We start from the raw sequence: 24,222 nt of genomic DNA, 5'->3' as shown, positions 1-24,222 counted from the left end.
TCTGCATGTGTATGTTATGTACGGATACCGGATCACGTGACCTAAATATGCAGCAGGAACTGATGGGACTCAGAAACAGTGACACCGTGCTGCTATCTGGTAATGATACAGAAATCTTTAACCAATCCATGGATCCAGACTATAAGCTGCATCACTGCCAGAATCTGATCACTTGGTCCTTGAGTCATTTCTGACCTTCACTGGAAATTTCATCCGAATCCGTTGGTCTGTTTTAGAGTGATGCTGCTGACAGACAGACAGACAGACAGACAGACAGACAGAGGTATGCCTACTGTCATATTACTAATAATAATGACAAAAACAGCTGTCAAGGAGGCCCAGACACAAACAGCTAATGCTAATTTACCATTACTACAGTACAAATGGTTAATGCAAACAAAGATAAACAAATATAATAGCAATCTACCTGATACATGCTATAACTGTAACATTCATACACTGCATTTGAGAAGGTGACAAAGTTCAGATTTTCTGGAGGGAGATGATCAGCTGGATCGGATCCATGTTGTCTGTAAGTATTCCACTGGACTCTAAGATGATACCCCTATCATAAATGTTCTTACTTTCACTATTAAACATAGCATGAGTTCTACTGTTCATTTGCTACGTTCATCTAAGAGTTTGTTCAGACCACATTTGTTCCTTGAAGGAAAAAAGGACATTCAGAGAGCTGAGATGTGAGCAGAGTGGAAACAAAAGGAACTTAAAGAGAAGATGACTGGACAGCACAGACGAGCAGCTGCCCAACAGCAGCAGGTTTTAATCTTCAAAAGCAGCTGCTGAGTGATAAAAACGGGGAAACCTGAGAAGTTTGGAAGTCCTGCAGCCAGTTTTATCTGTTGTTTGACTGAAAATGAAGAACATCAACATAATTTCGTCGTTTCTTCTTCTCTGCTGACAGACATTTTGTCTTGTCTGAGCATGACGAAGCACAGCTGCAGCTCATACAGAGAAGAATAGCTTTAATTCTCTGCAAATGAAAACCAAACAGACGATTGCACAACGGCAGAGCTGTGAAACGGCACGCCTAAATAAAACACAGGCTTTATTAACACCATTAATGACACCTACAGACATGTCGGAGCATGTTCCAGCACAGAACGTACATGAATGTATTTAATGAAATAACACAAACACCCTGTTAGAATTAGCAGAAATTTGGGGATATTTAAGGAAAACTGCTTGTTTCGGGGTTTTCTGAAGGAATTTTTAGGAGCTCAATTTTGAGAAAAAGTTGCAGGAAGAACCTCTGATAACTTAGAAAGGGTTCCTGAGGTTTTGGCATTCATTTATGCAGCACTTTTGGACAATATTAGTGCAAATTTTAGAGATTGTTTTGCAGGTTAGGACAAACTCAAACCCTTCTGCAGGCAGAATTCTGTGCAAATTAGTCTTAACACTATTACTCACATCCATAAAAGTTCTCTAAATGTGCAAAAAAAGAAAATAAATTTACAATATTTTCCAACATTCTTCTTGTGTTTTAGGTGAAATAAACACTATAATAATACCACAAATGATAATAATGGTAATAAAGAGTTTAAATTAAACAACAAACCCCACAACATGTTTTTGAAAGAAGCATTTTAGACTCAAGACGTTCCACCACAGCGCTAATGGTCTCTTCTACGTCTGAGAATGGATTTTTAATTCCTAATATACATTCAGTTATTATTTTGGACAATAGTGGAGATATTAATGCAAGTTTTAGAGCATGTTTTGCATAATTAAAACCTTTCTGTATACAGAATTTGGTGCAAATTACTCTTTACATGAACACCAAGCTCCTTTAACTCTGACTAAATGTACAAAAAAATTATTTTTACTCTATTTCCTCACATTTTTCTTATGTTTTCATGGAAATAAATACTACAATAACACAATAAATAATAATAATATCAAATAAAGAGTTCAAACTAAACAACAAACTCTACAAAATGGTTATTAAAAGAAGTATTTTAGACTAAGATGTTCCTCCACAGTGCTAATGGTCTTTTCTACGTTGAAGAGTGTATTTTATTTCCTAACTTTGATCTGTTCCTCATAAATCCATCGTAAAAGCACACATTTACCTCTGCTTTCTGTAACTTCTCTGCTGTGTCATGCCGTCAGCAGTGCAGGCTGATTCCTCGTTTATCCAGTTCTCGCTCTGATTGGCTGCCTGGAACGAAGGAACATTCTTGATGAATTCCTACAAACCTCACGAGTATTTCAATCCTGCAGAAAATGTCAGGAATTCAGCTGCAGAAACAACTCATGGTCGAACCTGCAATCATATGATCACTAAGGCTGCTGCCTGCTGCACACAGAGCGGACATGCTGATCAGTGTCACCGATATCTAGGTTATAAATATTAATATCCATGTTAACTTGTGTGAAAATCAAAAGGAAAGAGCTTCTACTGAGAGCAGAGATTATAATTTTCACAATGTATTTCATCATTTTGGGGTATTTTAGAACTTTTTCATGGTTAGAGCTACATTCTGTGATTAAAAACGTATAAATAATGAATATTTAATCACCTATCACAGCGTTTCAAGACAAAATGTTCATTTTTTCTGACTTTAATAATAATAATGAAATGAGTGTTTGGACATTTTCTCACCAGATCTTTGTTCTTCCAGCACACTTAAAGGCTTTGATGCAACATTCAGACCTTCATACTGTGGTTTAAAATTCACAGATATAATAGATTACAGAAATTTGAAAAAGATATGAGGGCTCTGAATAATTCAGAGAACATTTTAATGAGGTTTCTGGACTCATGAATTCATAAAGCTCCGTTACAGAGACGTCTGAAGATGTTTAATATCTGGTTCAAAGCTCTGAATATGAGGGAAGTATTCGGCTGTATTGTGTTTGCAGAAGAATCTAAGTTTCTTTCAGCCACGTATTTGGAACAAACTTGTAGAAAAGTTGAGTTAACACATTTTCTGTAGTTTTGTCTCATTTATTTGCAACCTTACTCAAACTACACTGACTCTTTTATTCTTGTTTTTGCTCCGTTTGTTTTCCATTTTGTCCAGTATTGACTAAACCACCCAGTTTCACATCCTGTTTATGTCCACACTGTGGTAAACATGGACACAGTCTGACGCTAACACAGTGGATTAACTCTTTAATTTAATATTTCTAATAACATTTGGTGCTAAATTGAGGCTGTTTTCCAACAAAGTTTGACTTCACAGCTGCTGTCAGACAAACAACTAACAGTTCTTCAAAGTGCCATCTCAAGCTGAAGAAGGTCTTCATTTAGCAGAAGGTTCCTCATGAATTTTCTGTGGTTCTTTAAAATACTAAAGGTCCTTTGTTGTTATTATTTGGTTTGGTGGCAGTAAAAGCATGAAATTAGAGCTGCAAATAATGATTAGTTTCAATATTGGTGAATCATTTGTTAAAACACCGTTCAAAAGTTTGGGGTCACTTAGAAATGTCCTGATTTTTGAAAGAAAATCTTTTTTTTAATGAAGATCACATTAAATGAATGATAAATCCAGTGTAGACATAGTTAATGTGGTAAATGACTATTGTAGCTGTAAACAGTTGATTTTTAATGGAATATCTCCATAGGGGTACAGAGGAACATTTCCAGCAACCATCACTCCTGTGTTCTAATGCTACATTGTGTTAGCTAATGGTGCTGAAAGGCTCATTGATGGTTAGAAAACCCTTGTACAGTTATGTTAGCACATGGATAAAAGTGGGAGTTTTCATGGAATTGTCTGGATGACCCCAAACTTTTAGATGGTAATGTGCACAATATCTGATTTTTTTGTCTATAAAGCAGACGGCACACATTAAAATCATGCATTAAAAACACACTTATGTTATGCTTAGCGGATGGCTGGATGTCTCAATATGTGGCGGAAAAAATCCTCTGTAGGTGATATAAACAACACCTTATCTAATCTTATCTCCCATTTACCCGTGTTTACCCTGACTATCTCTATCTGACATCAGGATTTAACTCAGTTGTGGTGGTGCAATGGTAACGTTTGTGTCTTTCATGTTGCCGTTTGTGTTTTTCTTACTCTGCCAAGGAGCATGATGGAGTTATGTAATGATCGGGGTACGTTTGTCTGTGAATCTGTCTGTAGGGTTAGGGTTAGGGTTAACGTTACTCAAAAACAGACCAACAGATTCAGATGAAATTTCCAGTGAAAGTCAGAAATGACTCAAGGACCAAGTGATCAGATTCTGGCAGTGATGCAGTTTATAGTCTGGATCCATGGATTGGTTAAAGATTTCTGTATCATTACCAGATAGCAGCACGGCGTCACTGTAACCATGACAACCAGTGAACACTACATCAGCTGATTGTGATCCTGCTACAAATCCACCTCTGAGGACTTATCAGGACTTATCCATCAGAAATGATCCAAGGAACAGCTGATTAAACTGTGGGGGTGTTTCTGAGTCCCATCAGTTCCTGCCTCCTGTTACATATTTAGGTCAAGTGATTCGACAGACTGGTGACCTGTCCAGGGTGTCCCCTGCCTTCGCCCGAGTCAGCTGAGATAGGCTCCAGCACCCCCCGCGACTCTAGTGAGGATAAAGCGGTGTATAGAGAATGGATGGATGGATCCGGTATTCGTACGCTTGCAGAACACACGCCTGTAGTCAGTGTAAGGTGATTTAGGTTGTAGGTTCATCTGTATTAAATGAACACATTCTATGTTGCTGTGATTTCTGATCATCAATAACTAATTTTAAAACATGCTGCATTTCTGACATATGGCGGAATGAGCAGCCTTGGAGGAGGACTGTATTCTCTGAATGCTTTTCTTGTTTTATAATGTCTACTTTCTTTTGTCTGACTTTTAAAGATCTTGTATGAATGAACAGCATTTCAGGTGGATTTGGTTTTTCTTCTGTGATTAAATTCAGATCACAGTAGGAACAGAGCAGTCGGAGGCAGTGACAGGTGTCCGTGGATGATTCCTGACAATAATGGTGAACATTGAATGGAGCTGGACGGAGAATAAAGAGCCGCTGTGCTGCTCTCATTGGCCGGTGGAGGCAGGGGGAGGAGCCTCGGTGCCTGGAGCCTCTGCTCGGCTGCTGCTCTGCAGACTGTGTGGCTCTGCTCCTTAACTTCACTTTAACTCTGGTTTTTACACGTAAAGACGCACGTTTTTCGGAACACACCGATGGATCAACCGTTTCCCAGCGACTCAGGACGTGATTCAGGTCTAAACTCGGAGAGCGGATTTGTATAAATTCATCCGAAACTTCAAAAGAAATCGACGGCGGAACAAGTTGTAACCGACATAAAGGAATCCGGTGTGAGGTAAGAGTCCGACGCGTAAAAAAGCAGCGATCCCGGAGCTGCTGGCTGTTTGTTTCCTTTGGAGAGAAGCTGCTGGGTGTTTGCGGGCTGCTGCTGCTAACTTGGGAGGAAAGTTGAGCTGAATTGCTGACCAGAGTTTCACGTTTACTGCACAAAACGAATTGGATTTCACGCTGCGTCCCTCCGTCCCTCTGCAGCCGATTTAAATTTATCTGCAGAGGAACAAAAAGAGGCTGTTGATCCAGAAAGTGGTCGTGTGTGTCGGTTTATCTGCTGTAAAGCTGGATCAGAACCAGTCCAGCTGTTTTAAACGGTTTAAAAGGCTGTAAAGGAGCAGTTCAGCTCATTTAGCAGCTTGGTCAACAAAAGGTAGATACAGCTCCTAAACTGTGACTGAAATGTCGTTAATGCATTAATATGAGAATATATCTCACTGGACCATTTTATAAAGGGTTTTTCCATGTTTTAAAGAAAAACCTCACATCAAACATGTTTATTAGAGGTTCAACAGAAAAATTAAACCAATTTTGCCTAATCATCTGCAACAGTATTCTTCATAATCCTGGACTTTATTTCAGTTTTTGAATATTTTCTGGATTACTCAGTTACTTGACCTATAAAATGTTTAAGAATGTCCATCAGATAATCAGTGTACGGTCACAGAGGAGGAATAAAACAGAACATATTTACATTTAGAAGGTTGAAATCAGAGAAGTTTGACTTTTTTCTTTAAATACCAATGAATAGATGATCAGAATACACTGTGGTTACATCATTTTGTCTGTAAGAAGCTGGTCTGAGGTGTTGAATCTTACGGTGGTTGATCAAAACGTCTCTAAAACAGACATTTCCAGCAATGTTTTGAGTATGAAGGAATATATATGTTTGCTGTATCCTTTATCAGATACTGTTTCTGACAACACAATCAAGTGTCTGACTTTTCTCTTAACAACATTTTTGGGCCAAAACCTTTGCAGCTTTAACTTTTAATTGCTCTGTTTTTGCTGTTTTCTTTCCATTTTTGTCAGATTCACTCAGCCAGACACCAAAGCAGTCGGCAGCTCTTGTATCATCTTAAATTTGAGGCTTAATATACGCTTTGAACTGCAAAAACTTCTTTAATCATGACTGTCCTAATTAGAAAGTTTTGCAGAAACACTTTTTTGTCACCTCAGACATAAAGCTCTGTGCGTTTGCATGTTTTGCTGTTTATTCCAGATGTAGATAATCTGTTCTTACTAGATAATCCATTTAATATGTTTATTTCCAACACGTGCAGTGTTCCCCCCCCCCCACACCACCCCCACTGCATCATAATAGGACACATTTCTTCCTAATATCTTGTTCTTACATAATCATATTTGCTCAAATTTGATCGCCGAATCCTGCTAATCACATTACAGCGTGTCCTCCCACTCAGAGCAGCGCTTTAAAGCCTGTCCAAACCCACCAGAGATGATCAAAGAAAGATTGGGCGCTTATATAATCCCATCCTTGAGGAGCTGGTCGGTCGGAGGTGTCACATCTTATGTGGGCTTGAAAGCTTCGCCGTTGGCACCGTGTCGTAGGGAACCAGCTGGCAGGAATCTGTCGGTTCAGAGTGACTCAGGGAATGTTTCTATGGGTGGAAGAAGCAGGACAGCACACACAGGTGATGCTTCTTTAGCCGATATCTAATCGCAGAAGCCGGTTAGTGCGGCTCATTCGCTCTCACAGGGTTGGTTTTATGGGTTTTGTTGTGTAAATCTCTGCGGCACAAAGTGTTCACATCCTTATCTGGTCTCCTTTCATCTCGCTGAAAGTCTGAAGTCCATTTCCGCTCAAACCGGCTCGCTGATATGAGAGTTTAACTTCTGGGACGTTCATTCATCAGCTGCTGGCGTGGTTTTTATTTGGTCATAAATGGGAGGAGTGTTTATGGTCACATCAAAAGGCAGAATATCTGTCCAGCTGTCCTAAAAACAGGATCATAAAGGCTGCTCTTTGTTCATTTAGCTCAGCTTTACTCTCAACAAAAACTGGTTACAGCTCCTAAAATAGGTTATATTTCAAAGAATATAGTTAAACTCGTCTGTAAAGAATGTTCATTAGAGTTTAAATCTGCAAATTAAACACATTTTGCCCAAACACCTGAAACAGTACTATAGTATTCTATTTTTCTGGATTATTCTATTTGTTATTTTTGTCTATAAAATATCAAAAAAACAACAAGGAATGTTGATCAGTGTCTTTATTTTGTCCACAACCCAAAGCTATTCAGTTCACTGTCACAGAGAAGGAAAAAAAACAAAATATTCACTTTTATGAAGCTGAAATCAGAGGATTTTGACTTTTTGTTCTTATAAAATGACTCAAACCAACCACAGAATACACTGTGGTTACATCATTTTATCTGCAAGAAGCTGGTCTGAGGTGTTGAGTCTTCCCTCGATTGATACCAAAACAGACATTCCTACCAATGATCTGAGGATGGAGATATATATTCTGAATATATAGATAACACCAACATTGTTTCTGTCAACACAACAAAGTATCGCTGTCACTTCAAACGACATTTTTGGGACAAACTTCCAGACAGTTTTTGCATCTTTACTTTAAAGGTTCTGTTTTCTTTGCATTTTGGCTCATATTCACTCAGCCAGACAGCAAATAATCTCAAATATCAGGCTTAATAAACAATTTAAACTGCAAATATATCTTTAATCATGATTATTTTGTTGCAAGAAACCTTAAAGTTTTGCAAAGACACACTTGCCGTCATCTCAGACATAAACATCTGTGTATTTACATGTTTTTACTGTTTAATCCAGATTAAAGTGGCTTCAGATTATCTGTTTTTATTAGATAATCCATTTATGAGGCAGAATATGTTTATTTCCAACATGTTTTCAGTCTTTTTTAACTCAATGCATAGCCAGATGCCAAAACAGCCATTATAATCTCAGCTCTTGTTTTTTTTCTGCTCCATTTACAACAATCATGATCCATCTGCACAGTTTGCATTGTAATTAGCCTAATCTTCGTACATTGGTACCCTGTTTTTAGATTAATTCTTTCTCAACTCTAGCTGTTGTCGTGTGAATTTCTCCCCTTTGGAGATGAATAAAGGTCTATCTTATCTCATCCTGTTCTTCCAGGTTGAAGTCAAGATGTCCGTCAGCAACCACGAAAACAGAAAGTCTCGCTCCAGTTCCGGCTCCATGAACATCCAGCTCTTCCACAAGACGTCGCACGCCGACAGCCTGCTGACGCAACTCAACCTGCTGCGCAAACGCAAAGTCTTCACGGACGTCATGCTGAAGGCCGGCAACCGCTCCTTCCCCTGCCACCGCGCCGTCCTGGCCTCCTGCAGCCGCTACTTCGAGGCCATGTTCAGCGGCGGCCTCAGGGAGAGCCGGGACGCCGACGTCAACTTCCACGACTCGCTCCACCCCGAGGTGCTGGAGCTGCTGCTGGACTACGCCTACTCGGCCAGAGTCATCATCAATGAGGAGAACGCCGAGTCGCTGCTGGAGGCCGGAGACATGCTGCAGTTCCACGACATCAGAGACGCGGCGGCAGAGTTTCTGGAGAAGAACCTGCACCAGTCCAACTGCCTGGGCATGATGCTGCTGTCGGACGCCCACCAGTGCCAGAGACTGTACGAGCTGTCGTGGAGGATGTGTCTCGCCAACTTTGCCACTCTCTTCAGGACGGAGGACTTCCTCAGCCTGCCCAGAGACAAAGTCCAGGAGCTGATCCTGAGCGAGGAGCTGGAGGTGGAGGACGAGAGCCTGGTGTACGAAGCCGTCATCGACTGGGTGAAGGCCGACATGGAGCGGCGGCACGGCGAGCTGCCCGAGCTGCTGCGCTGCGTCCGGCTGGCGCTGCTGCCAGAGTCCTACCTGCTGAAGAACGTCGCCTCCGAGGAGCTGGTGATGTGCCACAAGGTGGGTCGGGAGATCGTGGAGGACGCAGTGCGGTGCAAGATGAGGATCCTGCAGAACGACGGGATCGTCACAGGGTTCTGCGCTCGGCCCAGAAAGGTCAGCCAGGCCCTGCTGCTGCTGGGAGGACAGACGTTCATGTGCGATAAAGTCTACATGATCGACAACAAGACCAAGGAGATCACCCCGAAAACAGACATCCCCAGTCCCAGGAAGGAGTGCAGTGCCTGTGCTATCGGCTGCAAGGTATGTCTGAGGGCTTAGTACGATCAAATGCTCTTTTCATTTCACTCATTTCTCTAATTATTGGTAAATTGTTGACCGATGGTTGACAGATTAAATGCGGCCAGATGCAGCCTCCCCTCTCTGTCGTCACTCCTTGGTCTCAGAAATATCTCTCAGCAGCAAAAACTTAACAAGAAACACAAACTGTTGCCACAAACCAGGAAGTTAGCTTCTCTCACAGCAGCTAGGGATAAGCTAACTGCTAGCAGCTAAGTCTGAAAAGCTGTCTGTAAAACAATCAACAATAAAAAAAAAAAAACGAAAAAATAAAATGTGTAATATGTCAGTTAAGAGCGCTTCAAGATCTGGACATTAGTGGGAAATAAAACTGATTAAAAAAAAGTGAAAAATTAACAAGATAGAGGATAAACTGATCAATCTCAGCCGATTCCACATAAACACAGCAGGCTTAATATTTGACCGATTGCAGTCACCCTTATTAATCTGTATTGTTCCAGATATCAGTTATTGGCCATTGTTGATCATCAATAATTGGCTTTAATATTGGCCCTGAAAACCCCCATGTCAGTCTATTCCTACTCTGTGCAACATAAATTAGTTCTACGTTGTGAAAAATCGATAGAATATGTGCAATGTTGGTATTTTTTATATCAGTATTTTGTACTGAAGGATGGATTTGTGCAACACTAATGTACCTGATCATATAGTATTGCAGTGCATTTTTTCTATTTTCCATATTCAAAGAAATTTGTGCAATATTTGAATTTTCATGCAGGGAAGAATCTAATACACTATCAACAATGTTTTTTGTTTGTTTTTTACAGATGTTTGCTCCAGCAGAATTGCACATTTCCTTTCTGTGTGATTATTAAAAACTTATTTTATCTTCTGTTGTACATTTCAACACGTGTTCTTTCTTAGACGTTTTGAGGATGTATTCTGGTTGTGATTCGTGTCCTCGTGTCGCAGGTTTATGTCACCGGAGGGCGTGGCTCTGAGAACGGCGCCTCCAAAGACGTTTGGGTCTACGACACGCTACACGACGAGTGGTCCAAAGCGGCGCCCATGCTGGTGGCCCGGTTCGGTCACGGTTCTGCAGAGCTCGACCACATGCTGTACGTCGTTGGCGGACACACTTCGCTCGCCGGTTCCTTCCCCGCCTCTCCGTCCGTGTCGCTCAAACAGGTGGAACAGTACGACCCTCAGACCAACAAATGGACGCTGGTGGCGCCGCTCCGGGAAGGCGTGAGCAACGCTGCCGTCGTCGGTGCCAAAAACAAACTGTTCGCCTTCGGGGGAACCAGCGTGAACAGAGACAAATACCCCAAAGTGCAGTGCTTCGACCCCTGTCAGAACCGGTGGTCGGTGCCGGCCGCGTGTCCTCAGCTGTGGCGCTACACGGCGGCCGCAGTCGTTGGAAACCACGTGGTCGTGATCGGAGGCGACACAGAATTCTCGGCCAGCTCAGCGTACCGGTTCAACAGCGAGACGTACCAGTGGTCCAAGTTTGGCGACGTGACGGCCAAACGGATCAGCTGTCACGCGGTGGCGTCAGGAAACAGACTGTACGTGGTCGGAGGCTACTTCGGGGCTCAGCGGTGCAAAACTCTGGACTGCTACGACCCGTCGTCGGACTCATGGGACAGCGTGACCAGCGTGCCCTACTCACTCATTCCCACTGCCTTCGTCAGCACTTGGAAGTACCTCTCAGCGTAGAGACTCTGCGGTTTCTCGGTGAGTAATTGCAGCTTCCTTAAACTGACACAAACAAACACGATGTCAGTTATGTGTGCTATTCATAGAGCGCCCTCCGTACGGCCAGATCATCCACGGGAACTCGCTTTAAAGACGCAAAACTATCTGAAACTAGATCAGAACATGCTGTTACTCAACCGTCAGGCCCAGGTGGAGGCCTCAGTGAACCGGTGGAAGCCAGTTTGAGGTGTTTTCAGGGTTGCCAGTGACTACAGCGGTTCCACATTATCTAGCTGCAGTGCTGGCTGGGTGTTGGATAAACACACAGTGGTGGTTTAGAGAGCAGCAGGAATGTCAGCGGCGCTCATAATTACAGAGAGAGCTCCAACTGAAGACCTCTGCCGGTGACAGCAGCGAGGTGGAAAGGCAGCGATCAGGTCTGAGCTTGTAGAGCCAGAAAAAATGGCTCTCTGCAGCTAACCCACACTCTGATGTGAGTCAGAACCTTAAAGGAAATACAGGTTATAAAAGGTGATGTGACACATTTGGTGCACGTCAGATAAGATCAGGAAAAAACGTTTTACCAGCTCAACCTTTAGCATGATTGAAAAAAAATCTAATTTTCCCCCAAAATCCAATGTACACTTCAGTCTTTTATACTTTTTTTCTCATCTCTTCTGCATTATTCAGTGGTTTACATGATAAAAATGAAACCTACTTCAGCGCCAGAGTTTTTAATCTTGCAGGAGCTCGGGGGTGACCAGGAAGGATCTATGTTGAGGGTATGAAAATATGTTTGAGATGTGAAATACCAAACCCAGTCCGCCTGCAGGACGGACAGATGACGATAAGGAGGCTCGTAGCTGAAATGAGAAGCGGAAGTACGTTGATATTTTGAGCTGTGCAGGTTGTTTTTCCATGTGTCCTGTGGTGGTTGGGCTAGTTTTAGATTTCATGACGTGACGGCGTCCTGTGATCTGGTTTTAGCGCCGATGCAGTCAATGGTAGTCACTGGATTTATTAGACTGCTGTATCACTTTATTGGCTGTGTGGTTTTTATCTTTATTGCAGTAATGAAACTTTACAGAAAAATCAAGACAGGGTTTTATTACAGTGAGCTTTCACGAGGTACCGGTTGGTTTATTAGTAGAATTTGATGATACAGACTCGGAGGTTTGCTGTAGTTTGTTTGCGTTAAAGCCACTGACTGTATATACAGAGATGACGTCAGCCATAGGCTTGTTGCTTACTATGGGAGCTCCAGCTGTCTCATCTCTGGTCTCTAACTCCCAGTTAATCCAAAAATCATCTTGGGAGATGTTGTTTTGGACAAAAGTGTCATTGAAATGAACCCACCAGTCCTGCAGTTTCCAGTCATCATGCTAAGCTAACTGTTTAGGTCCAGCTTCATATTTGCAGATCTCATCATGCAGCTCTCTCCAAGACAGCAAAAATACATCATGTCCAAGTCTGTTTAAACTAGACTAGCCCGACATAGCTTTTGTTTTCCATAACTGCAGCCAGAAATCCTCATAAATACATCTTACAGATACGCCGTGTTCTCTTCTGTACTGAGGGAATATCTGGCTAGTGAACAGCCGGAGGGAAAACATGATGATAGGATGGAAACATCTGTGGTTTGCTTCCATTTCTGCGCCTCTGGACGGTAAAATTCCATCATTACTATTGATGCCGTGCACGTTGAACGACGGATTCAGAAGCAGCCTGGGTGAATTTGCTCCTCTGAGCTGCAGAACAGCAGCTCTTTTAGAGGAAAGTGACTCCTTTTAACGCAGCCAAAGAGTTGGAAAGCGAAGCCGAGCAGAAGAAAGTGAGAAACGGAGGGCTTATGTGTGACTTGTGTCTACAGTAAACAGCTGGAGACGATGGAGCTGGGGGCCGCCGTATCCATGGCAGCGAGGCCTGTTTCTGCTGCCAGGACGGAGACAGACGGGCTGACTGTGAAAGATCAAGGCGCCGCATCTCCATGAAGACTCTTAGTTACGATAGCCGCCGTCCCGCTGCCTTTATGTTCAATTACAGAAGAGATGGAAAAAGCTCCGATTTCCAGCTTGTTAGGCAGACTTCCTGCCCCGACGCCGGTCCACTCGCTTTCTCTGGAGAGGCAAATATGTAGGAAGTGATACAGTGTACGCACACACACACACGCACACACACACACAGAGGTGGAGATAAAGTGGAAAGCTAGTAGCACAAGCAAAGCTATATTTTGCAGCTCTTGGCAGCCGAGACTAACGCCTGCCTAAAAATACACCGAGGCTCCCGAGGCCGTCAACTTACAGCTGGGGTTAGAGAGAAAAATACTTGTGTGTAAAAAGTGTGTGTGCACATACATGTGTGTGTTTTCATTCCCTTCCCTTTGGTGTTGTTGGTGCTGAAAACCACCAGTCAGCTGTTCAAGTATTCACTAGTAGTATTGTGAGTTTTTACGGTTGTCGTAAAACCACTCGCTTTCCACTCGTACTTCTTTTACACACACACACACACACACACGGCCCTTTAACAAACCAGCCGTCCTCGCTCTAATTTGGGAGGAATGAAGGTGTTGCCCGGCGTTCCCATTAGTAAAGATTTAGTCAAAGTGGCTTGGTGTTTTTCCCCGTTTTGTGCCCGTACAGTTGTTTTTTGGGATCGCCGTCCTCTTCGCTCTTTCTGCCGCCGCCTGCTGTTGCATTTCCACCAGATGTGACTAACCGCAGACTGGTCGGGCCGAGCCAGAACCCGCTGTTGATGGAAAAGCATTTGTAGATGTTAAATATTTGTTATGGTCCAGAAGAGAGTAAAGATCTTTTAAACGTCCTCTAACATGCAGAACTAAGCAGATTTGGTCGTGTTGGTTTTTGTGCGTGTGCAGCGTTCGGCTCTGTGTGTGTTTTGGAGATGGTAAGCAGAGCGGCATCGGGGTAGAAACCGTCGTTACGCTCAGACACAGCGTAACCAGAGATCCCTGCAAAAAGTCTGCTACGTCTCCCTTCAAACCGCTGAACCACAGCAACCTCCTCTCCATTCTCCACTTCAACATCTCTGTGTGATCGGCTCCACCTGGACGGGTCAGGGGCCACGGCGGGACTCCTCAGTGGGCTCAGTGCGTCCCCAGACAGCTGCTGTAAAATGAAAAAGGTCACGGCGGGATCAGGGAGGAGGAGTGCGAGGCCCCAGTCACTCAATACTAATGTTTTATTAATGCCTCGCTGTGAGGGCCACCAGGAACACGAGCTGAAAGGGGCTTTTATTGGGGCATCTGTGTACAACAACGCCCCTCCCTCGGCTCAGACCCGCACATAGACGGTTAGCGTTAGCACGTGCACGCACACTTCGTCTCCGGTCCCTTGAGTAATCAATCTGCCACATTACAGCCCTCGGCTCACATTTGCATAAACCTAATAGAGTTTTTATTGGGCCTTTCTGCGTGCTGAGAGCGACAAAAAGGAAAAGGGAAGACGACGCCTAAAATGGCTGAATAATCGCCCAGACTAATTTGATTACAGCCTAAAAAAGAGACGAGCTGTCATACAGTTCCAGGGGCCTCTTCGGAGAGCCAGCTGGGGCCGGACGGAGCATCCACGCTGGTGATTAATCTGAGCTACGTAATATTTGCAGAAGCAGTAGTGAAGTGGCGCTTATTCAGTCATAGGTGCTCTTTGTTCCTGAAGGATTCATCAAGAAGCGCCTCATTATACCGTTAGAGCTGCACCGAGACCAGCGGCTCTGAGCTCATCCCCACTCCTTTATGTTTCCCTGAAAACATGCAGACTCATGTAAATGAAGTCACTGCGATTCATCCGTTGGTCAATACAGTGGAATTCTAGGCGGTCATTAGCAAACATGGCGCAGGCCTTGTTGCACGCAGGGGACGGATAAAGGAGAGGACTCGGCTTTGGTTGGGGTCATTGTGACGCAGATGTGATCCAAGGTGCAGAAAAGCCGGAGCTCCTTTCAGACCTGGACTCCTTTCTGTAAATCTGATGTCAGCTTCACAAACGAATCGACCCCCTGCAGTTACGACAAACCTACAAGGTCAAACCAAGAGACGTCTAAAACTCAACACAAGTCTGCACTGCACCCGGTCACAGGAAGGGAAAGAGCAGTGGGAGAACTCTGAGCTGTTGGAGGAGATTTTGGGGAACATTTCAGCACCGGTATCGGTCCAAAGACCTCACAGAGAGAACAAGAGACACAGTTTGCTGCCAAAATCACAACACATCTGTCGTATTGACTTTGACTCACAGTTTCACATCCAATACAAACTAAAATGTCCTTGAAAATAAAACTTCATTGCAAAGTAGCTTAGATTAATGATACTCACCATTTATAGGTGGAATTAGTCTTTTTTTTTTTTTTTTTTTTTGCACAAGTTGTGAACAGGAAGTGAAGTTTAGTTTGTTGCTTCCGGTTGTTTCAGACTTTTTCCTCTAAGTTTATTAAACACCTGCAGCATCAGACAGCAGAAGGATGAACATGAACATCTCCAAATTCAGAGAGCTGCACACTGCAAGCAGAACGTCTATAACTTCATTAATTAGTTGTAATTATAAATGATCACATCTGACAGGTGAGCTGTCAGTTTAGTTTGTTGCTTCCAGATGTTGGAGTTTTTCTCCTGAATTTATTAAACATCTGTAGCATCAAACAGCAGCAAGATCGAGATGTTTGCTTAAACTTCATTAATTCTTTCAAATCTAAGTAATCCCTGTCACCTGCTCTGTCTTGTAAATGACAAAAAACTCATATTTGGCAGCAGTGTTGCGTATTTCACGTCTGACAAGTGCTTAAAATAGGATTAATGATGAGATGCACGTGTTTAGTAAATGTGATGTGAACTTAAGGTGTGTTAAATTACACAACATGTAATTGTAAAACCACAGACAAGCTTGTTTCTTCTTGTGTCTGACTTGAGCGGAGTTAAACCTCAGAGTGGCAGATCTAATCTCGTCCCATCTGTTTGCTCTGCTGGACGCTCCAGCTCCTGCAGTGAACCTCTCACACGGGGCACCTGGCTAATTCCTGGGTTACAGCTCGGAGGTCAAGGTGAATTTACTTCTTTTGCACAGTCATTTGCATTCTACCACAAACTCTGAATGCAAATCAGGAACACTGAGTCGACGCTGTGAAAGGTGCACCGATGCGGCGTCGCATGCAGGTGACCTTCACATGACGGGTAATAATAACGAAGGGACTGAGAGCACATTCCTGGTGACAGCGGCTCGCTTGTTGTGGCTGACGGAGCTGAAGTTTGATCATGTGAGACGGGAGGTGCTGTTTGATGGATGCAGTGGTGGTGACAGGACACGGCCTCTGAGGGTCGGATCTCTGCCCAACAGACTTCCACAACACAGGCGGACTTTTTGTCCCCTACTGGAAAAGTCAGATGCTGTTTTTCTTTGAAACTTTGTGCCCTTCAGGTCCTACTTTTGGCAGGACGGGTTGAAAACTTTGTGTGATAGCCTGCTCTCTGTGCAGGAACAAAGCTGCAGGAATGATTTAGTAGTACATAGTTTGAGCAGCACAGTGAAGTTTGAGAGGCTCTTCATCATCTGAGAGATTAGAGCAGCAGAAGTGTCGGTCTGCAGTGATCCGTGCACACGTACACACAGGGCGAGAGCGCAATGGAAACTCAACGTCAGGCCTGCAGTCACGTGTGATGCAGAGGCTGTTGCTTCTCTCGGCCTTTGTTCAGAAACACTTTGCTGTGGAGCCTTAAGCCGAATAAATGCTAAAAGGCATTTAGGTGACAAATTAGAACGATTGTTAAAGCAACAATCAGACTTCAGTCTGATGACAGGAACACAAAAAACACGACAGAGGCTTGATTCGGAACAGAGAAGTGATCTGGCAAGCAGCGCCGATCTGCCAATCAGCACTCAGGCTCTGATCCAAATCACATACTTCGTCTTTCAGCAGCTGCACTTACAAAGTCTGCACTGTTTCACGCAGCGAGCAAACAACCAGGACGGGCTACTGCGCCGTAATAATGCGAGTTAAACTCTGACCGTTGCGGTGTGAAGCGAGCTGTCATGTGTCTGCGCTTGTTTATACTCGTGCAAAGACACCTTGACATGTTTTATGTAACCGTGCAGAGGGTTGTGAGTCAGAATGGGAAGGAAAGCCTGCTGCGAAAACTGCAAAATTCAACTGAATGCAGAAGAATATCTCGGTGTTTCTGACACACTCTGGGAACGTATAGATATTTAAATACGCTCTCAGTGACAGATGCCCAGAGTGTTCTCTTTCCAGATAAAACTCGAGCCAGTCTTCAGACTTTGTGGTTGTTGACAGTAACTTGATCGTCACAGAGCGTGATGCTGAACGTACGTCACTCCCAGGTCACCCACGGATCATCACCCAACTCACACTAGAGTTAACTTTAGGCAAAAAGCTCTTTTTACTGGTAACTGAAACAAACACCAACCAGAAATTCTTCAGTTTTACTCCACAGTAACGTGTGTGAAAGTTCAAGTCATTACAGCTGTGCACTTAATCAGCTTTTTAAGAGTTTAACTTTATTTGAAGGCTCCACATGTTCACAGCAAAATGTGCAGGAAGGAGCAGAAAGAAACGCAAAGAAGGCCGATGCTGACCGACAACAGATACTCCACTAATTTATTTGGCCGTTTAAATCATCACCATAGGTCTGTGTGACGAGTACAACGTCAAAACGCCGTCCAAAGCAAATAAATTCAACTCCTTTGGTAGAGTTACATTAAATGGGAAAGATTTCAGCTTTTTTCCAGCATTTTTAAAACGACTTTTTAATCTTGATCCACATGCACTTCTCTGCAGAACCTCTAAAAGGATTCATGTTTTCCAAATAGTTCTTCAGTTCATCTGTTCCACATTCATGTTCCAATATATGCTGCAGAAAAACAAAAGATCAAAATGTCGGTTTTATCCAGTACTGAGCAGCTCAAATCCACGTTTCCATTGATGCCAAACATGGTATTTGTTGGAGTTATTCGATTTTTGGCTAATAGCACAGCAAATGTTTCAGCTATCGTCCACAGAAACGACGTGAAAGAAACTTAAAATATTCCTTAAATAACTTCCACTACTCCCTGAAACCTGGCAGCACATGAAGCTCTCTGAGAACTAAATGAAACCCTGTAAGCTGCAGACTAAGCTGGAATCCTTCTGCCAGCGTTACATGTGAGAATGGTTCCGAACAACGTTTTTCAGCTTTTTTAACATCATTTTTTGGTTTTGATCCACATGCACTTCCCTACAGGAACATCCTAAAACGATTAATGGTTTCCAAATAGTTATTCTCGTCATCTGGTGCACATTATTGGACCTTTTCATACTGAAATATATGTTGCAGAAAACAAAAGACCAAAATGTCGGTTTTGTCCAGCGCCGTGAAGACCAAATCCACATATTTCCATTAATCTCAAACATGTTTTTATGGGAAATCAGTAGACTGTTGACTGTTACGACAACAAATGTTCCAGCTTTCGTCCACAGAAACTTAAAATTTCCTCCAGATAACTGCAGTCGCCCTTTAGAACCAAGATTTCACCTAAAGAACACCCTCAATCTGCAGCGTTTGTTCTGTAACTGCTGCTCGGAGGTGGATTTTCTAACCTTCGAACAGAACTGGTTTGTTGTTTCCATTCTTTGTTCAACCTGTAGATTCCTATTTAACACAGAATTATGTTAATCTTATCATTTACGGCAGCAAATGGACCATTTTCCCAAAATGTCAACAGCTATTGTATTTCTTAAAGTGGGTATTTAAGAAGCTGATACGCTTTGAGACTGAAACTCGTTAAAAAGATAAACAACCCAAACTGGTTTCTGCCTGGAGACTTTTCTGAAATAGTTTTGTGTAAATATACTGCAAAACACAGTCAACAGTCATTCTTAAAAGTACAAAAATTATTTTCCAACTGTTGTTTTTTAATCTTAAACCTGTTTTTAGCCTCTTGCTGCCTCCCTGTTGTTGAGTCTTACTCTTCAGGCAAAGTCTTCACAACAGTAACAGATGTGTTTGGATCAGGAAGGCTTCAGTAGAATCAGTGGGCTTTGTCAGCCATGGAGATGAGAGCTCATTAGGTTATCTAAACAAGCCCCAGCAGAGCCTGGAAGTTAACTCTTCTCCTGCTGGAGCTGAGCGGAGTTATCAGAAAAAATGTCCAGCCGTCCTCCCCTTCAAACCGTCTCCAGTGGAACATTCCTTTGTAACGGCAGGAGAGGAAAAATAGTTATCTGAGGCTGCAGCCAGACGTGAGATTCCAAAGACTTCATCACCATGTTTGATGTAAAAAAATTGGTGCTTACAGATGCAGGAATTTGAAAATTGCACCATAAGAAGGCTTCATGTGGTGTGAATTATACCCGGATAAAGAGGATGAGCAGATGGTTTTGGAGTATGTGTTTTATCTGAGCCCAGAGAAGCTTATTTTCACAGCGGGGTTCTCTCCACTGCCACCCTCAGATTCTTTTATTACCTAGCAACAAAAAATGACTAAGGCAGCTTAATCCCACATGCCAGGAGGACTTGGGTTAAATAATTCCCTGTTCCGAGGCGTTATTAATGCTGTGTGGGTGAAAGCCTGATAGAATGGTGATAAGCTGATGTGTAGCCTGGAGAAGCGAGGTCTTCTGAGAGCACCCAGAGGGCAGAACTATGAAGCTACTTTGACATATCCAGGCTTTCTTTGTGTAAATCAGTTCAACAAAAACTGAAGCTCCAGTCAGAGTTAACAGATATCATGAAGGTGGTTTTCTACTTTCTTTAACTCAGGTTTGCTGCTTTCTTCTACAAAATGAAAGTCGTGTGCAGCTGCTTCAGTCAACAGAATGTGAAGGAATATAAAAATGTATGACGGTAAAAGTGTTGCTGCTGGAAATGAGGCAAGACAGAAACGCTGGTAGAAACCTTAAACACGTGTAAAAGTATTCTGAGGCGAAGCACGGTGGAGGCAGCATCATGATGTGAAACACGGTGGTGGCGACATCATGATGTGAAGCATGGTGGAGGCAGCATCATGATGTGAAGCATGGTGGAGGCAGCATCATGATGAAGCATGGTGGAGGCGGCATCATGATGAAGCACGGTGGTGGCAGCATCATGATGAAGCACGGTGGAGGCAGCATCATGATGAAGCATGGTGGAGGCAGTATCATGATGTGAGGGTGTTTCTCAGCAGCTGCTTATTTCTAACTCACAGCTGCACATTAAAGCTGTTAAACTTCATATATTTAAACCAAACATAAAATCATATTTATTCCATTTCTGCATCATCAACTGAACACGTCGGGTTACCATGGCAACGTGATGCATACAGTATGCGACTGTGTAACTAAATGTCTTCATTCAGTGGTTTTAGTGACATACAGGTCAACAGGTTTGCAGATAAAACATTTTCCCAGGAAACGATTTGCTTAAAGGCAGGAGCTTCTTCCAAACCCTCCACAGCATCAGTTACCATGGAGATCTAGCAGCCACCTCTATGATACTGAAAACTCTGACTTTAGGCTCAACATACCTTCCTACCACACTAATCTGTGTTTGTATTTTAGCCCTCAGGTCATGTGGATCCACAGAGTCCTTGTACAGCAGATTTCACAGCATCTGAACAGCTTTTTTTTTCCCCCCCCAGATGACCGTCTGGAATGCCGGGTCTTCCCTTTGCTCGCTCTGGGGAGGAAGAGGAGGAAGAGGTCGGGGTTTGTGTTTTCCTCCTCCTGACTCATGTTTTCGCTGCAGAGACATGGAAACAGCCCAGAAACTGGAGGTCTGCGGCCTCCCCTTCACCCGATTCGTTTAGTTCCTGTGTGACTTTCCCGTTCAGCGGACAGACATGAGGCATCTCTGCACAAAAACTCACCGCCTCCGGGGTTAAATAGGCTGCTGTGACTGCACCGTGGCCTCACCAGCTGAAGCTGCCCTCTGTGGTGGTTTTTCTCCCCTCCTGACTGGACGTTCACTCAGGTGTAATTTATTTGGACTGCTGATGGACTGAGTTAGACCTCTGCTGTGCCGTTCGGATGAAGCGTATCATTTCGTGCTCAGACTCGATCTTCCTGTCTGTATTTTGAGACGTGGATTTAGGCTTCCCTCAATTTTGGCGAGCTAAATTTGTATCTTCCTCCTCGACTTAAAATACAAACTGAAGAAACAAATGAAGGCTGAAGGAGATGCTTTTCTGTTTTGAACTTTGTTGGTTTTATTTGTGTGTGTGTGTCTCAGGGTTATATATATTTTTGTCTGTATTTGTTCAAAGAAGGGTTACATCTTTGTCTTTTTTGTGTGAATGTAATATTTTTGTTTTACAAAACTCTTTCATTTTTAGAAGGTTTTAGTTAAATTGTTTTGCCAACTGAAAAAATATGACTGCTTTACAGCAGAGGTCATATTTAAAACTTAAATATTGCCAAAACCTGAATAACTAACCTTAGTGTTACTCCAGATTTAAATAACTAAAGCGAAGTGTGTCTTACGTAGTTAGCTTTGTAGCTGTAATATGTGTTTTCATTTTATTTTTGAATATCTTTAATAATGTGTGTATAGTTTGTATATTTGCTCTAATTAATTTGTAGAAGCCTTTGATTTGCACAATTTGTACAAAGAAATGTCTTAACTGTCTTAATTTTGTATATTTGTCTTAACCCAGCTTGGGTAGTGTGAATAATCAAAGCCTTTTTGTAGCAAATTATCAAGTCGCTTCTGTTTTAACGCTCTAAATCTGGTCTCAAAGTGAACGATCCTGATTCATTCTTACAGATATACAGTCTGTTACTTCTTTTTCTGCAGCTCATAACTGGTCAATAAACGTCATCTTCTGGAGAAAAATGTTTGTTTGTTCTCCGTTTCCCAGGAAAGGAGTGGAACTCAGCAGCTGTCATTAAACAGCCGTATAATCAAACAGGTACATGCTTCACATAGTTTCCAAACACGTTAGCGGTGGTTTTGGTATTTACCAGAAGAAACGTCTCCTTCCTGCTGTCTGTTGGCGCTGAACATTCACTGAAATGAGCAGTTTATATTCTGTCTTGTTGTAATATGTCATGAGGTTTACAGAGGTTATAAAGCACTCGTCAACCTTTTTCCATTTTTACTGCTTTAAACAGAATCATGGTCATTTAATTTGGATTTTAAGAATTTACAACTTGTCTCAAAGCGAAAACAATGTTACCATATTAAATAATGTAAAACAAGTGACTGCATAAGTTAATCGCCTAATTCCACACAGATGCAGCTAGTTGGTGCTAGAAGTCCCACAGTTGGAGAAATAAAGATCATGTGGGGTCAGTGAAGGTGTCTCAGTGATTGTGGTATAAAAACTCCTGGATTTGGAAGGTTCAGTCTCTGCTGGTTAGAACTACAGCATGAAGACTAAAGAACGCTCAAAGAAACTGAGAAAAGGTTGAAAAGTACAAATCAGTCGATGATACAAGAAGATGTTGAAGTCAGTGAATATCTCTTGATCAGTTTAAATCCACAGTTAAGAAATGGAAGCTAGAACATGAATAAATCTGACTAGAGCAGGACGTCCTCAAGACCTGAAAGACCAAGAAAGAGACGAGTGAGGGAGGCCACCAAGACACCCATGACTCCTCTAAAGGAATTACATCTGTCTGTCTGTCTGTATATATTGTGTGTGTTGTCATTCTTTTTCTTATCTTTCAGTCATGGAAACAGGTGCTCGGTCAGGGATGTGATTTTTCCTCGAATTCGCGGAATTCCGCTTTTCTTCAGGGATGGGAATTTACCGCGGATCCGCCGATTTCCGCCGATTTCATTTATTTGAACGCCGATTTCACAAGTTTGAACACTTTATTGTCGCTGATACTCCCGCGCGATGGTAACGACGTTAACGATAGCTTGTTAACGACGATTGTAAACGGCCCAGTGATTGGAAGTCGCTGCGCCGCCGCCGCCGCCCCCCCCCGTCAACAACTTTCCGCTAGAATCAGAACTTGCTGATCCCATCCCTGTGCTCAGTACATTTCACTGCGCAGTATGCTGTGTATAATTGTGTTTGTAAGAAATTAAAGTCTTGAATTTGAGGAGAATAGACTGTTGGGAATTATGAAAAATGATTTATGGAAAAAGAATTAAACGTCAGTCAGTGATGAATACATACAGCAATGAGAACACTAAATAAATCGCCTGTTAGTTCAAGTCAGGGCCAGAGTCATCGTCGGAAAATAGTCAAAAGTCTTTTCTTTGTCTCTTTTGGTGTAAATGTGTAATTTGTAATATCTTCTCATCTCCATAGTAGCCTGTTGTTTGGAGTTTGTTTGCAAATTGTGCTCCAAATTAATATTTCATCAAACATTTCTGGACCATCATGTCATAAATATTTAAAGATATGATGCACACCCCCCATGTACCCCCACTGATTTCCCTTTAAGTTACATATTTCTGTGCCGCAAATTACATGAAGTGTTTAAGGGACGCATTAAGACCAGTGACATAATTCAGCAGCATTGTTGAGTCTTTTCAAAGATGGCCGACAGAACTTCAAAGCTCACAGTTAATTGGACGTAAACAAAAGGCGGCACCGAAAACCCTCCGTCTGCAGCCATGACGTCATGCCTGTAACAGCTCTGTCCAGTCGAGCATGTGCACGTTTGTGCCAGCATGAGTACAGGGATTCATCGGAAGGTTAATTTATGGATTTTTTAAACACAATGCAGACGTACAGAAAAAGATGAAACGGGCCTGAGTGAAAGGAGACCTGGCACCGGACAGCCGGATGAGCCGCCCGCTCAATGGCTGCTATTGTGATGCAAAATGTGCAAACCGAGCAATTTCAGACAGATCTTGCCGACAACACAATTAAACCATGGCGAATAAATAGACATTTGAAAGTCCGCCGGAGACAAAAGAACCTCAGAGACCGCCAAAACAAGAAAGAAAAAAAGCTAAACAAAAAAGAGGCTGGTGGGGGAGGGTGGGGTGTCCAAACTGCCACAACAATCTGGATCCTGGTTTGGACTGTGTGTGTGTGTGTGTGTGTGGTTCCTCTGTATTTCTGCCTGCTCTGTGCTGTGTGGTTTTTTGTGCAGAGGGGGGAT

At 42.8% G+C, this 24,222-nt stretch overlaps 1 protein-coding gene across 1 annotated transcript; it reads left to right on the top strand.

Annotated features, from left to right (window-relative positions):
* Positions 1 to 5,050: 5,050 nt before the first annotated feature.
* Positions 5,051 to 21,991, top strand: enc3 (ectodermal-neural cortex 3). Its single transcript, XM_022209892.2, has 4 exons — positions 5,051 to 5,311; positions 8,449 to 9,483; positions 10,453 to 11,217; positions 20,799 to 21,991. The coding sequence occupies exons 2-3, from the start codon at positions 8,461 to 8,463 to the stop codon at positions 11,197 to 11,199; spliced, it is 1,770 nt and encodes a 589-aa protein (XP_022065584.2). The 5' UTR covers positions 5,051 to 5,311; positions 8,449 to 8,460; the 3' UTR covers positions 11,200 to 11,217; positions 20,799 to 21,991.
* Positions 21,992 to 24,222: the final 2,231 nt, after the last annotated feature.

Source organism: Acanthochromis polyacanthus, chromosome 4 (genome assembly GCF_021347895.1).
Source record: "Acanthochromis polyacanthus isolate Apoly-LR-REF ecotype Palm Island chromosome 4, KAUST_Apoly_ChrSc, whole genome shotgun sequence".
Taxonomy (NCBI): Eukaryota; Metazoa; Chordata; class Actinopteri; family Pomacentridae; genus Acanthochromis; species Acanthochromis polyacanthus.
This window is presented reverse-complemented; position numbering and strand designations above follow the sequence as displayed.